The sequence below is a fragment of the Thalassophryne amazonica genome, chromosome 16, assembly GCF_902500255.1.
Source record: "Thalassophryne amazonica chromosome 16, fThaAma1.1, whole genome shotgun sequence".
Lineage (NCBI taxonomy): Eukaryota > Metazoa > Chordata > Actinopteri > Batrachoidiformes > Batrachoididae > Thalassophryne > Thalassophryne amazonica.
Genome location: NC_047118.1, coordinates 21,557,190 through 21,572,100, shown reverse-complemented (window position 1 = coordinate 21,572,100; position 14,911 = coordinate 21,557,190). Strand labels below are relative to the sequence as shown.

The 14,911-nt window shown below is 43.2% G+C and overlaps 1 protein-coding gene across 3 annotated transcripts in view; it reads right to left on the bottom strand.

Moving 5' to 3' along the window:
* Positions 1-347: 347 nt before the first annotated feature.
* The window catches only part of LOC117527701 (potassium channel subfamily T member 2), a 166,170-nt gene continuing 151,606 nt past the window's right edge, over positions 348-14,911 (bottom strand). For 2 of the 3 annotated variants that reach the window (XM_034190159.1, XM_034190161.1), the window contains 14 exons: positions 13,827-13,979; positions 13,489-13,742; positions 12,823-13,147; positions 12,635-12,740; positions 11,824-11,996; positions 11,257-11,328; positions 10,971-11,105; positions 10,772-10,883; positions 9,369-9,470; positions 9,206-9,289; positions 8,985-9,113; positions 4,028-4,373; positions 3,762-3,846; positions 348-595 (listed from right to left, as the gene is read on the bottom strand). In XM_034190159.1, coding sequence (XP_034046050.1) covers positions 478-595; positions 3,762-3,846; positions 4,028-4,373; positions 8,985-9,113; positions 9,206-9,289; positions 9,369-9,470; positions 10,772-10,883; positions 10,971-11,105; positions 11,257-11,328; positions 11,824-11,996; positions 12,635-12,740; positions 12,823-13,147; positions 13,489-13,742; positions 13,827-13,979 — 2,194 coding nt within the window. In that variant the 3' untranslated portion in view covers positions 348-477. The remainder of the gene's footprint in view (positions 596-3,761; positions 3,847-4,027; positions 4,374-8,984; positions 9,114-9,205; positions 9,290-9,368; positions 9,471-10,771; positions 10,884-10,970; positions 11,106-11,256; positions 11,329-11,823; positions 11,997-12,634; positions 12,741-12,822; positions 13,148-13,488; positions 13,743-13,826; positions 13,980-14,911) is intronic. The other variant, XM_034190160.1, reaches the window with a different exon arrangement.

Sequence of the window (14,911 nt, the reverse complement as noted above, 5' to 3'; positions counted from 1 at the left end):
CAGAAAAGAAAAAATACAAGAAAAAACCTTTTGACATTCATTTGGCAGCAGGTTCCTTTGGCTGTCCGAGTTAAAATTGGCAGTGTCTTTGCTCTTGATCCATGTGCACATGCACACATTCATTCATACATTACACAAACATACGTAGGACAGACGTTATGCTGTACGTAACATGCACATACACAGATATAAATACACACAGTATTCATTAAATGCACTTCTGTGTCCCCAGCTCTCCACTTTGAAAACAGTGCATCAACATTTTCCTCCTCCATGTATGTCCAGCACCTTGAGTTCACCAAAACTAAATGTTGACAAAATGTTGACTAAATGTTGTTCTCCATCTCTTTTCCATTTCACTGGTAATCCATTCCTGTTCCCGTCAAGAACATGTTGTTTTCTCCTCTCTCTGCCACTGTTTCAGTTACAGTACATTTGTCTATTTTATATGTATTTTTTTATTATTGTTGTTGTTTCTCACAGTTGCGTGCTGTCCTGGTTATCGAATCTGAAGCTCTCAGAGTGTCCGGCACTGCATTTCCTGCTACTGCTCTGATTGGGCACCAGAGAGAGGGGGTCTGGTCTGATTAGGTACCTGCAGATGGAATGCAGATAGGGTAGAAAATGACATTTGGTGGTTTCACATTCATTTTTAAGTGTCACAGCACTGTTCAATTGTTTTAACCACCCTATAGTTGGAATTGACTTTCACTGTTACGCAGATGACACGCTGCTGTTCATGCATAGTTAAATAGGTGATGTATCTCATATTGGAAACCTGGAGGTTTGTCTGGTTGCAGTGAAAAACTGGATATCTTCTAATGTTCTACTTCTTTATTCAGATATATTTGGAAAAGACTGCGATGTTGACTGTTGTTGCCCTGCTAGACATATTTCTGATTAAGTAACACTGTTGTGGGCTTCCAGTGACTGAATGAGCAGATTTGTGAGTTTTGCTGTTGACATCTAAGGCTCTAACTGGTTGGTGTATCCATCAGTCTTACATAACTTATTGAACATTATGTGCCTTCTTATGCCTTCTGATTTCAGATTGCAGGCTGACTTTGTGTGCTAAATGGTAAATGGACTGCATTTATATAACAGATGCTCCAAGCACTTTACAAATAATGCATCACATTCACCCCGATGTCAGGGTGTTGCCATACAAGGTACTCCCTACACACCGGGAGCAACTAGGGGATTAAGGACCTTGCCCAAGGTCAGGCTGGGATTTGAACCGAGGATCCTCTGGTCTCAAGGCCAACACTAGACCATCACCTCCCCTAAAGTGCCAGAGTTAAGAAAAACCTGATCATCACCATAATGGAGTTGAAATGAAACATGTGCTTGTAGTGTAGACTTTCAACTTTAATTCAAGGGAGTTAACAAAAATATTGCATTAAACATTTAGGAATTACAGACATTTTTATACACTGTCCCTCCATTTTCAGAGGCCATACGTAATTGGACAAACTAAATATAAGGATTATTGTTGTTACAAATCATCACTTTTATATACAGTTTTCTTGAGACAACTCGGGATGAATACTTCATCTGCATCAATCATTAAGGGCCCCTTCACACATAGTGCAAAGTTTGGTCTACCTCTGGTCGATTACGGCAAAACGGCGCAAAACAGTTTGAATTTAGCGCACCACAAAACGTCGTGCCAATGGGCAGGCATGCATGAACCCGGTGTGAGAGTTCGTGCATGCGCCGGTGTCTTTCGAGCAAGAACAGTGCCAGGTGCAGCACATGGCACCGCTTATGTGGAAGAAATAAAAAAATAAAAACCAGCCAGTACCTGTGGGACCACATTGTGCTGCTTATGTGGAATAAAAAAAACAAAAAAAAAAACAAAAAAAAAAAACACCACCCACGGGACACAAACTCACGCCTTTGAAAAGCTCTGATTGCCAGTCAGCGACTTTACCACTGACCTATGGACCTGTTCTTTGAAAGCTGCAGGAATCTACCTCATATCAGGAAGGACATGGAAGTATTTAAATTAGTAATAGTAATAAATAGTAAATAGTAATTTAAATCACACACCATATAAAAACACCACATTTATCAAGCGAGCAATACAAATATGATCTGTTCAGTTCATCTGTAGATGGTCACTCCCATGGTCACTGACATACAGTGAAATGGCATGAATGAGAAGCAGTGTGCTCTGATGTCCACAACTACTGGTCCGGTGCGTCCCCTCGGCCGTGTGCATTCTGTCCGACACGTGTGTCTTGTGGATGGCGTGCCGCAGCACAGACACTGCATCATGTGGAACAGAGCTCATGTGGGTGACGTGACAGTCAGATCGCCTGCTGAGTGTTCCGATCCGACAGTCTGTTTCAACCTGGCAGTCAGTCGATGTCCGCTACATGTGCGAGCTAGCTGGCTGCAGCTTGTCGCCACCACGATATACGTTTTTATTTATGTCCATGTAAATACAGCAATCAGACACACGCGCCTCACAGTGGACAGTTGGTAGGCCATGTCTGTCCAAACACAGTAGGTCTTGTCCAGCTGGAATGTCCAGGATGACAGATCACCACAGCTGCTTCTGTCATAGACACACCTCCTGTCAGTTCTCAGCACACACACCAAAGCCACACTCATGTGGTACTAAATAGTTGTAGCAACAGGTGTACGAGGCGTTAGAGGCAGGGACAATTTCACACAGTTTGCACACAATTCCTGCATCATGAGCACTAATTGCGCACTTCGTCCAAACTTTGCACTATGTGTGAAGGGACCCTAAGATATACAAACAGTATGGCACTATACGGTAAATCTGTCTGGAGCAGGCAGTTCTTAAAAAGTGAGTCACTATGCAAGAAGGGGACTAGTGAGGGAAGCCTCCAAGACACCCAGACAATGATGAAGGCGTTACAGGGTTCTATGGCTGTGACTGGAGAAAGTGTGTGCAGTGAAAATTTTGTCTGTTGCATCACCAGTTATACATCTTCATGGTGGAGTGGAACAGAGAAGGATTTTCTTCCAAGAAAATAGATTAATTATCCCAAGTGTTGCAGAAATTTCACATCTTTCTTTGAAGAAAATCCTTCTCTTTGATACTTCATGAATTAAAACTGAAAGTCTACACAACATCTAAGTCTACGCTACATCAAAGTCAACACTACGTCTTCATTGTTTCATTTCAACTGAACTGTGGTGATGCACAGAGGCAGACAATGTTGTCATAAATACTAATGGACCTGACTGTATATCCTTAATTGAGTTCAACTGCAGGCAGAGATGATGTTTCATCCATGTACAAATAATGCTAGAATCCATGGGAGGGTTTATGAAAATATGGAATAAAAACTTACACTGCTTTCACATTTGGCTCAACACTGAATCAGATACTCCCTTGACCAAATATGCCATACTTTATTGAAATATGCTTCTTTTGATTGATCTTATCAACAGCCAGATAGACAAACAAACACAATGATGTGAAAACATTACCTACTTTATAAAGATAAACACCACTTTATTATGATTTATTTTTTTGGGTGGGGTGTACCAACAAGTGTATGGCAACACAATGATTAATGAATGATCAATAATAAAATGACTGTCACATTATCTAATTCCTTAATGTTTATATGATGTAAACTGTGTAAAAGCAAAGTAGTTTTAAATGCAAAAAAATGGTCACATTTTATTTATATTAATTGTAAATATTAGATGTTTATCAGCTTTTTAAAAAGATAGTTTTTAGCTCATTAAATATGTCTAAATCTTTTAGTACTCACACCACATCGTGGAGCTCCAGTCTGGTGTCTGGAGAAGGATTGATTAGGATGTAAGAAAGTCGATTCCCTTGATCCGTCATCCCGTCTGACACAGGAAGAGGAGAAGGAGTTAAAATACACACAGGATGCACAGCAAGCCGCGTGTACACACAACACAAGCTACAGGAAGTCACATTTTGATAAAAATGGACACGAGCGGAATACAGCAAAAGTAAAGACAGCAGGGGTTTCTTTGAAATCAACAAACTGAAAGACTGCAGACTTACTGAAGCCAGTGGGAGACAGGCCCAAGTGTTTCATCCGAGTTCGCACCAGAGCATTGAGTTCCTGCCTCTCGGAGCGCCGGAACAGGTTCAGTCTCTGCTGGCTGATCCTCTCTGCAGCACTACCCAGACCCCCTTTGGACCCGCTGGAACCCCGACCTCCCTTCCTGCTTAGGCGTCGTGCCCACTGCATACTCTTTCTCCTGAGCAGCGGGTGGTCAGTGGAGTGGCAGGAAGAGGAGATGGGCTCTGAGGAGGTGGAGTTACGGTGGGTGCTCGTCCGGGACAGCAGGGGTTCTCTGGGCTCCCTGGTGTCCTCGTAGTCTTCTATTGTGATGGACACCTGGGACTGCACAGTGTGAATGCACAGCATGATCAAACATGTTTGTGTCTGTTTGTCTGCAAGTCTATTCAGCCATTATGTGCATGTGCCTCCTCATGCATGAAACAACAACAACAGGCACAGTAACAGGTCATCCTTCAGAAACTGATTAGTGCACGAGCCTGCCTCCAAACTTTGGTAATCGGATGGTACCAAAATAAGGCAAAAGTTCATTTGAGTGCACAATGGTAAGTGTTGTCAAGGTAACACGGTGTATCTCAACACACCGTCCCATTTCTATTTAAATCACTTTCAACAGTGGCAACTTCTTGCACTTTTCAGGTGATGCCATCTAAGTCTGCAAGGACTCAGAGCTTTGGGGACAGATTGAAATTCAGCCTCGGTGTGCAGTTGAATGCCTTGCGTGACAGCATCAGTGTGTGAATATGTAAATGTGAGGTATCACTGTAAAGTGTCAAATACTGTAGGTTAAGAATACTGTATATTCTTCTTTTTCTTCTTTTGGCTGCTCCGGTTAGAGGGCGCCACAGCAGATCAATTGTTTCCATCTCACCCTATTCTCTGTATCTTCCTCTGTCACACATGTGCACGTACTCCCTCAGCACATCCATAAACCCCTTCTTTGGCCTTCTTCTTCTCCTTCTGCCCGGTGGCTCCATCCTCAGCATCCTTCTCCTTATATACCCTGGGTCCCTCCTCTACACATGTCCAAACCATCTCAGTCTCACCTCTCTGACTTTGTCGCCAAACAGGCCTATCTGAGCCTGTTTCTGTGTAGGCTCTCGCTGAGCCGTCCCTCTGATACGTTCATTCCTTATCCTGTCCATTCACATCACTCCCAAAGAGAATATCTTCAGCTCTGCCACCTGTCTTCTAAACCGTACAAAATAGCTGGTCTCACGACTGTCTTGTAAACTTTCCCCTGCACTCTTGCAGATATTCTTCTATCACAAAACACTCCTGCCACCTTTCTCTACCCTTGCTGCACTCTCTTCTTCACCTCTCTACCACACTCTCCATTACTTTGGACAATTAACCCCAAGTATTTAAACTCATCTACTTTCACCACTTCTTCTCCTTGTAAGCACACTAGTCCACTGACCTCCCTCTCATTCACACCAGCCCAGTCTCACGTTTTTATTTCGTGCTCCCGTCATGAAATTATTCAAATTTTCGTGATGTTTTTTTTTTAAACACACTATTACTAACCCTACTCCTACCCCCAACCCCAACCCTAACTTTAATCATAACCTAACCCTACTCCTTCCCCCAACCCTAACATAACCACCCCAACCCCCCACTTCATTTTTAATTTCGTACAGCCATCACGGAATGTATTACAACAAATTTGTGCTGCCGTGACGAAAATGTGGCGGTTTTCGTCACAATATCACAAACCAATAGATTAATGTATACTTCGTGCTGTGAGACTTGCTCCTACTGACTTTCATTCCCCTGCTCTCCAGAGTGTATCTCCACATTTCCAGGCTGGTCACAACCTGCTCTCTACTCTCACCACAGATCACAATGTCATCTGCAAACATCATAGTTCATGGAGACTCATGTTTGATCTCATCCGTCAACCTGTCCATCACCATTGCAAACAAGAGATGACTCAGAGCTGATGCTTGGTGTAATCCCATCTCCACCTAGAATGAATCTGTCATTCCTACTGTGCATCTCACTGCTGGCACACTATCGTTGTACATCTCCTGCACTACCCTCAGATACTTCTCTGCCACTCCAGACTTCCTCATGTAATACGACAACTCTTCTCTTGGCACCCTGTCATAAGTTTTCTCTAAATCCACAAACACACAATGTAACTCCTTCTGGACGTCTCTATACTTCTCCATCAGTATTCTCAGAGCAAACATTACATCTCGTCATGAAGCCATATTGCTGCTCACAGATCTTCACCAGTTTTGTAAGCCTAGCTTCTACTACTTTTTCTCATCACTTGTTGCTGTGGCTGATCAACTTTATGTCTCTGCAGTTACTGCAGCTCTGCACATCACCCTTATTCTTAAAAAAGGAACCAACACACTTCATCTGTGTTCCTCAGGTATGCTCTCACTTTCCAAAATTTTATTAAACAATCTGGTTAGAAGCTTCACTGCCATCTCTCCTAAACCTTTCCATGCATCCACTAGAATGTCATCTGGACCAATTGCCTTTCCATTCCTCATCCTCTTCATAGCTGCCCTTACTTCATCCTTACTAATCTCTTGCACTTCCTGATTTAGTCTCCACATCATCCAACCTTTTCTCTCTCTCATTTTCTTCATTCATCATTTTCTCCTCAAAATATTCCCTGCACCTTCACAACACATTCTCCTCACTTGTCAGCACTTTACCATCTGTATCACCCTAACAAATGCTGCAGATCCTTTCCAGCTCTGTCCCTTTGTCTGGCCAATCAGTACAAGTCCTTTTCTCCTTCCTTCCTGTTCAAGTCCATGTACAGCTCACTATATAAGGTCAACTTAATTTATCCCGAAGGAAATTATTTTGCCATAGTACAGAAACAGTAAACAGTGAACAATTTTTTTTTTACAATAAGTACAACAACTTTATGCGAAATAACTGTAAGACATTTGCACAAGATGTTTGACAATAATTGCACATAACTCTGATTACTCTGTTATGTATTCATCCTGCAGAAGGGGGAGGAATTATACAGCCCAATTGCCACAGGTAGGAAAGACCTCCTGTGGCGTTACGCGTTGCACTTCGGTGGTCTCAGTTTATGGCTGAAGATGCTCTGGCAGGATGTCAGTGTGTCATGCAGGGGGTGGGAGGTGTTGTCCAGGATGCCAAGCAGCTTCCTCAGCATCCTCCTCTCTGACACATCCACTATGGACTCCAGCTCAGCCCCCAGTGAAAACAATACCCTATATGTCTTTTCCTTAGCTTTTGCCACTTCTCTTTTTGCCTTAAGCCACATCTCCTTGTACTCCTGTCTACAGTGCATCCAGAAAGTATTCACAATGCTTCACTTTTTCCACATTTGTTTATGTTACAGCCTTATTCTAGAATGGATGAAATTCATTTTGTTCCTCAAAATTCTGCACACAATACCCCATAATGACAATGCAAAAAAAGTTTTTTGAGATTTTTACAAATTCATTAAAAATAAAAATAAAAAAACTAAGAAATCACATGTACATAAGAACTTGCAGCCTTTGACCATGAAGTGCAAAACTGGGCTCAGGTGCATCCTGTTTCCGCTGATCATCCTTGAGATGTTTCTATGGCTTAATTGGAGTCCACCTGGGGTAAATTCAGTTGCTTTGACATGATTTGGAAAGACACACACCTGTCCCCACATAAGGTCCCACAGTTAACGGTGCATGTCAGAGCACAAACTAAACATGAAGTCAAAGGAATTGTCTGTAGACCTCCAAGACAGGACAGTCTCGGGGCACAACTCTAGGAAAGGGTACAGAAACATTTCTCCTGCTTTGAAGGTCCCAATGAGCACAGCCATCAATCTCACTGCACGTCACTGCCACCATCCTATGTTGTCTAGCTACACTATCTCCTGCCACCACCTTACAGCCTCCAATTTCTTTTAGCTTGCATGTCCTACACATTATCTAGTCTACCTGTGTGCACCTTCCTCCACTCTTATATGTCACCCTGCACTCTTCCCTTTTCTCTAAGTATTCACGATACACATTTCCATCCTTTTTGAAAAATCAACTACCATCTGTCCTTCCCCATTCCTGTCCTTGATAACATATCTACCCTTTACTTCCTCAACATGCCCATTGAAGTCCACTCTTATCACCACTCTTTCATGTATGGGCACACTCTCCAACACCTCATCTAACGCACTCCAGAAATTTCTCCTTCGTCTCACAACCTGTCTGTGGGGCATACGCACTGATGATATTCATCATCACTCCTACAATTTCCAACTTCACACTCATCACCCTGTTGGACACTCACTTAACATCCAACACATTAACATATTCTTCCTTTAAAATGACCCAACACGTTTCTCTTCCTATCCACACCATGATATAACAATTTGAACCCACCACCTATGCTCCTGCTCTGAGTTCCTGTCCACTTGGTCTCTTGCAAACACAATATGTCTACCTTTCTCCTCTCCATCATATCAGCCAGCTCTCTCTCCCTTTGCCAGTCATACTGTCAACATTCAAAGTCCTGTCTCTCACATCTACCCTTCTAGTTTTTCTTTCTCCCGCTGTCTCTGGACACATTCTCCTCCTCTTCTTCTTCTTCGCCCAGCAGTACCCAAATTTCCGCCAGCACCCTGTTAGGCAACGGCACCAGTGGAGGTTGTTGTTAACCCAGGCCTTGGCCGATCTGGTATGGAAATTTGATTTGTACTCTGCATCTTTATTTGGCTTGTTTTATGCCAGCTGCATTTCCAGACATATCCCTACTCATTTATCTGGGCTTGGGGTCGGCACTCAGACTGTACTGGCTGGACACCCCATGTGGCTGAGTTCACAACACAGCATATCCACCCATTCATGTTCTCAACTCTCAACAGGTAGCATTTTTTTAATTGCCCTTCTTCTTAACCACAAATGCTGGGCACAAAAGCACGTTAAATGTCAAGCTGTGACAGAAGCAGCTGACCTCAGAGACAGGGAGCTTGTGTGCCTCTGTTCGGTAGATGCCAATAGGGATGTCTCCAGTGGAGGAGCACAGTTTCTGGTAAAGTCTGCCGTAAGTCCGGATCCACAGGTCGTCCTCTGTGATTTTCATCTATTCCAACAAGCATGTAAACACACATAAATAATCAGCTAGGCAGCATTTTGTACAAATGTAGTGATGCATATAAATGCGTATACCCTTACAGCACAGAGGAAACCTGAACCAGGCATGGAGTCCAGACCCAGGAGCAGCCTGGTGATGGAGATCATGTAGTCTTTCACAAATGACTTGTAGGAGAACACAGAAAAAAATGTCTGTAAGGTTTTAGTTTCACTGTACAGACAGTCGACTGTTTTAATACGTTACCTGGTAGAGGAGCGTGTCCAGCATGCTAACGCTGAATACCTTCCCTGCTGCAAAGGGCAACCGGAACATGAAAACAAGATTGGACCCCTTCTCTCTCTCCTTCTGCAAATCACACAAACACACAAGGTTCTCACAGTTACAGAATCAAACTAAAATATGCACAGCTGTGCTACAACACTAGAGGAAATATCAAAATAAAGTTAATCCTCTAACAATGCAAACCTTTCTTGATGCCCTTTTTTGCCATCTTTAGGTGGGTTCGATTAGGGATCAAACTCAGCCATCATTCTGGTAACTGTATAAATCTATGAGTAAAATTCTCTCAACAAGAGCAACCAAGACTATCAGTTATAAATCATGTTGAAGTATAATTGTACCAGACAGAAATGCAAGCCCACAGGGAAAACCTCATGATTTTGGCACATACCCATGAAGCATCTCATGCTGTACATGCTGCATATGTACAAGTGTAGAAAGGTGGGATCAAGACTTGGCTGTGTTCCTGCTGACTTTGCTACTTGGGATTCCTCTCTGGCTGACCTGGTGGTGCATTGGTCTTGTGGGCAAGACGTCTGACTTTTGAGTCCCAACAGAGGCCAAGGAGATGTGACACCTGGCACTCAAAGATGTGGTAGTTGCCCATGTTGTCTCAGTTACAGGTGAAGGTTGTTAATCCTTAAATGCACCTACAACCTACAGATAAGGTCTAAAGTGGTGGAGAGATATACAACAAGGTGCTATCCAGAGACTGGGGTATGTTCCTGCTAGCTTCGCTATTGGGGGTTCCACTCTGACTGACCTGGTGGAGTATCGGTCTTGTGAGTGGGAAGATTGGCAGTTGGGTCCCATCAGAGGCCATCAAATGTGTCACTTGGTTACATACAGTCGGTTACAGTGTGGGCAGCTCAAATGAAAAAAAAAAAGAAAAAAAAAACTCTACATTGCACAAAAAGTTTAAATTGAAAGTAAATTTTTATCTTCATGGATATGTGAAATTGACCCCTGAAATATAGCCACACTTACCTAAGGTGGGTGCCAAATTTGGTGGCCCAAACTTCATGAATTTCTCAATGTCAGCCAAAACTACACCTTTCCCAAATGTGGTGGTAACATTCACAAAAACTCTCACTTTATTAACTTGGTAATTAAAAATATATATACAGTCACATAATGTTAAATGACCTACCCAAGCATCAAGGTATTGAGACAAAAAGGCAAAGTTAGTTGCAAATGTTAGCTGAAAATGTTATAGTGCCTTTGCTTTAACTAAAGATATATATGAAAACAAGGCAAAATCAGCAGTCAGCCACTGAATAAACTTCAAAAAAGGACTGCGACCAAAACATTCCATAATGCAAAATGCTTTGGTTCTTTGCACAAGAACCTATTGTGTCCTGGTTTACCTTCTCCAGTTTGGACAGAGCTAGAGAGTAGTGGTCTTTGACTTTGAACTGCATGAAGCGCATGTTCGCTGGGTGCGTAAGCTCCGTGATGATACTAAGTGCTGGGAACAGTCTGAGAAAAGAGACAAAGAAAACTGAATGAGGAAAAATTCTTTAAAGCTAGCGTGTGAAATTGCACAGATAGTCCAGCAAATCTGACCTGAAGAGTGTCTGGACGTTTACGATTGTCTTTGCGTCAGCCATATAGTCCTCCTCAGCAATCATGGAGCTCTCCTTGTCAACAACCACCATGGTGTCGGCAAACGTTACTCCGCACCGCAGCAAACTATCCAGACTAAAAGCAATAAAGGGAGCGTGATTGAGTTAAACTAGTGTGAAAGACCAGGAAGTAGCAAAATGGGTCATTTGAGACTTGTTAAATGAATAGAGATAAAATATGAGCGAGAACAATAAATAGTGAAATCTGCTTTGAGGGTTTATCTTACTTGTCGATGGAGCCGACTGTGTAGAACACCATGGGGAACCAACAAATTGCCTCCAGGAAGTCTGCTTCAGGTCTGAACCAATCAAATACAAATAGACTTGAGATTCCAACAAATACAAATTTATACATGCAGCAGAGAAACGATAATGTCCCCAATGTGATGGTCCCCATCCGCCACATCAGCCTAAGAAATACAGCACCGCCAAACTGCCTGCAGAGAACGTATGAAAATAACAGCACTACCTGGAGTGACTCAGCAATTTTATTGCCCTTTTTTTATTGGATTTTACTCTCATTTGGCTGCGTGCATTTGTGTACCAGCCACAAAACGTGACGCTGGATTGTGGTTTGTCCGGAGAGCATTCAGGATTCACAAATCATTTTTACGGTGACCATAAATAGCTCAATGTGTCTCTATACCACATGCTATTTAACGAAGAAGCCATTTTAACGTCATGTACAATCTAGATTCATCATGCAGTGCTGGTTCTCACAGCAACTATTATGTGCAACATTTTTCCCATTGAGGTGTTTACATCACAGTGGGGAATGAAGGCGGGAGACTCACATGCTCTCCAGAAGCAGCACGATGGGGTTGAGCTCCTTCCTCGGCCGGTAATAGGCTCTGAGAGGCACAATGAAATTGTACAAACCGTTCCCGGCGCTCTCTGCTGATACAATGATCAACTTGTTTTTGAAGCCATAGGAGCGCGCGTCTTCAAAAGGGATGTGGTGGCACGCCTACAAATGAAGCACAACAGACATGAAAGATGCAAATATTGTAAATCTTAACAACGGGATTACCAGGATTGGTGCTGTGTTTTGTCAACCAAAAAAAAAAAAAAAAACACCTTAGGCCCAGACTTGCAACCATAGGCAACTATCCATCCATCCCTACTGTATCTCCTGAACTGAACTATCTGTTGCCCATAGTCAAGGGTTCCTCAGGCAACTGTGTGGGTACCCAAGTCCAGTTGCTGTAGTCTTGAGCACTGAGGCACCTATGTGCTGGATCACGCACAAAGAAGGGCATATGCCCACAATGTCATAATGAACATTCCCAATCAATGCAAATAGTACACGTCAGTTGGGTCTCCAGAAGTAACCACTTAATCTGCATGCAGTCATTGTAGTGGAATCCAAAGATTCTCCAGAGCAACTGACTAACAAAGACATCCATTAGTTAGTGTCAAGGTCTCAGAACCATATTGTAAAACCAGAATCACTAGGACACTAAAGACTTGGACCTTCACCCACTATTAAAGGTATTGGGATCTTCATACCCTTCTGTCCAGCTATGCAGAGTTCCTGGAGACATGAATGCCACTGTCAAGGTAAGTAAATGTATCTATGGCTGAGATGTCATTTTAAACCCATACCTTGTCCATGCGCAAACAGCAGAAAGACATCTTTTCTTGCAGTAGGTGGCACAGTGCAGGAGAGCTGCCAATATATGGAGAGTTGAGCGGGTATCCCTTCACCCACCTGCAGCACAAGTTCAAAGTTACTGCTGAGTAAGTCAAGCATTCCCCAAAACACAGCTTCAAACAGCATCCTCCGTACTTACTCCGAGTGTCGACCCCACCAGTGGGCACTCTCGTCTCTGTCGCTGTCCTCCTTGCCCTCATCTCCACCTTCGTCCTCTGACTGGTCTCCCAGAAGGTCAAAGGTGGGGTGGCTGACACCGTCCACAAGCTCCAGGACAGGCGCGATGCTATGTCTCCTCTCCTCAGCTGAGTCTGCCATGGCAGGCAATGCTAAAGTGTTAGCACCAACCATCTCTGTTCTGGAGCTGTTCCTGCTTCCTCTGCCGCTGCTCAGCCCTGTGCTCCCTGGGTCCTGACCCTCAGGGCTGCTGTCGCTGGAGTCCTGCAGGTCGATGGCTACTGTGCCTAAAACATATATACACACACACACTAATGTGGTGAAGGAGTGAAAATTATCACCACAATGTGATGTCTTTGTACAGTTCGCTGAGGATATGAAATGAGTTGATGTAATTTTTTTCCACCAGGTGGTGGGCTTGTACTGCCTCAGTATCTGAAACTGCAGTTCATCGTTGTTCTTATCATAAGTGACTTGTTATCAGATATAATGCTTTGAACAGGTTTTGAAGTGTGACAGGTGGATCAATTGGACAGCAGTTTGGTGCTTTCTATGAGAGCTTCATGAAATATTCATCATATTCAGACATGCAGAAAGTCAGCGAGTAAATCCTGATTGGGTAACTCACCCATGCTGGCGATGATACTGTGGACTGGCAGGCGGGTGAGTCCGTGGTAGATGGTTTGGTGCACCCCTCTGGTATTTCCTCCCGTGCTACCCCAAGATGGCTCCCTCTGACCCCTGACAAATGCTGAGTTCTCCTCTTTGGAGATATTGATGTAAAAGCATGTGTCAGAAGCCCCCATGATGTGGCAGGGACCAGGGTTCAGCAAGATGTTGGTGGTGTCCAGTCTGCGTACGCCAATCAAACACACTCCATACCTGCAGCCCCAGAGGCAAACTCATCTACCGAACTGTACGGTTTACGCGTCTCCTCAGTTCTTGGTGTTCTTGTGCATTACTTACTTTTTGTGTGCATGAAAAGAGGCGAAGGTGAAACTCTTGCCTTGGTATTCCCCAAAGAATTTACTTTCTTCCAGGCGGATGTGATGCACCTCATTGGCTGAGCAGCGCCGATACGTCCGGTGCCATTGGTCTGACGAGCATGCACCGCACTCCCTGAGACAGAAAACAAACAAAAAAACAACAACAAAGAGACTGATTGGCAGTGTGATGAAAAAATTACCTTTTCAAAACATTGCGCTGTGCTTCCAGCACAGCACCAGAGGATTTTTCACTCAAGGCTAGTCCCATGATGAATACTGCGGCCGAGTCCTTCAGTAAGCACACTCATGAAGGTGAGGACAATCATCCGGTCTGAACAAGATCCCACATCACTTCAAGTGGACAGCTGTTTTGTCAGGGGGTCAGGATTTAGATATGAAGCCGAAACAAGTGTTTATAAAAAGAAAGTGTCCACTGTGGTGTCAGTGTGAACGTGTACAGCCTCCAACAAAAGCTGGATTATATTAAATAACTAGCAAAGTACCCGTCCTTCGGACGGTGAAGACGGAGTGTACTAATCGTGAGTCACTGAGCCGGGAAAGTGCAGCAGTATTAGCTTCCAAAAGAAAGCTTTCGAAGCATTTTGAAGCAGCAGCTATAAAAGACACACTGAGCCCTTATTTAAGAAGATTAAACTTCATCTTTTATTAAGTCCTAATAATGATGAAATCACTGACTCTGTAGTGCAATGAAAATGGATGTAACTTTTAATTTTTTTCTGATTATGTTATGAAGTTGTCAAATTTATCTATCACAACACCAGGTGGCAGTAAAAGACATTTGCAGCAGCAACAGCGCCACCTAGTGTATACTCAAGTATGAAGGGAATGCCAGATTATAACAAATTATGAAAATGCACAAAATTTAAGACAAGACTGGAAAGAAAGTCTAATAAAAGCATGCTGACATTTGTTTGCAGTAATTAAGAAGCAATGCTTTCACAAAACTACAGTTGTATGCACAGGTTTGGGCAGGCAGAAATTTCAATTAAATATATCATATAGCAGATGAACACACTGACATTTGAGAAGTGAAATGAAGTTTCT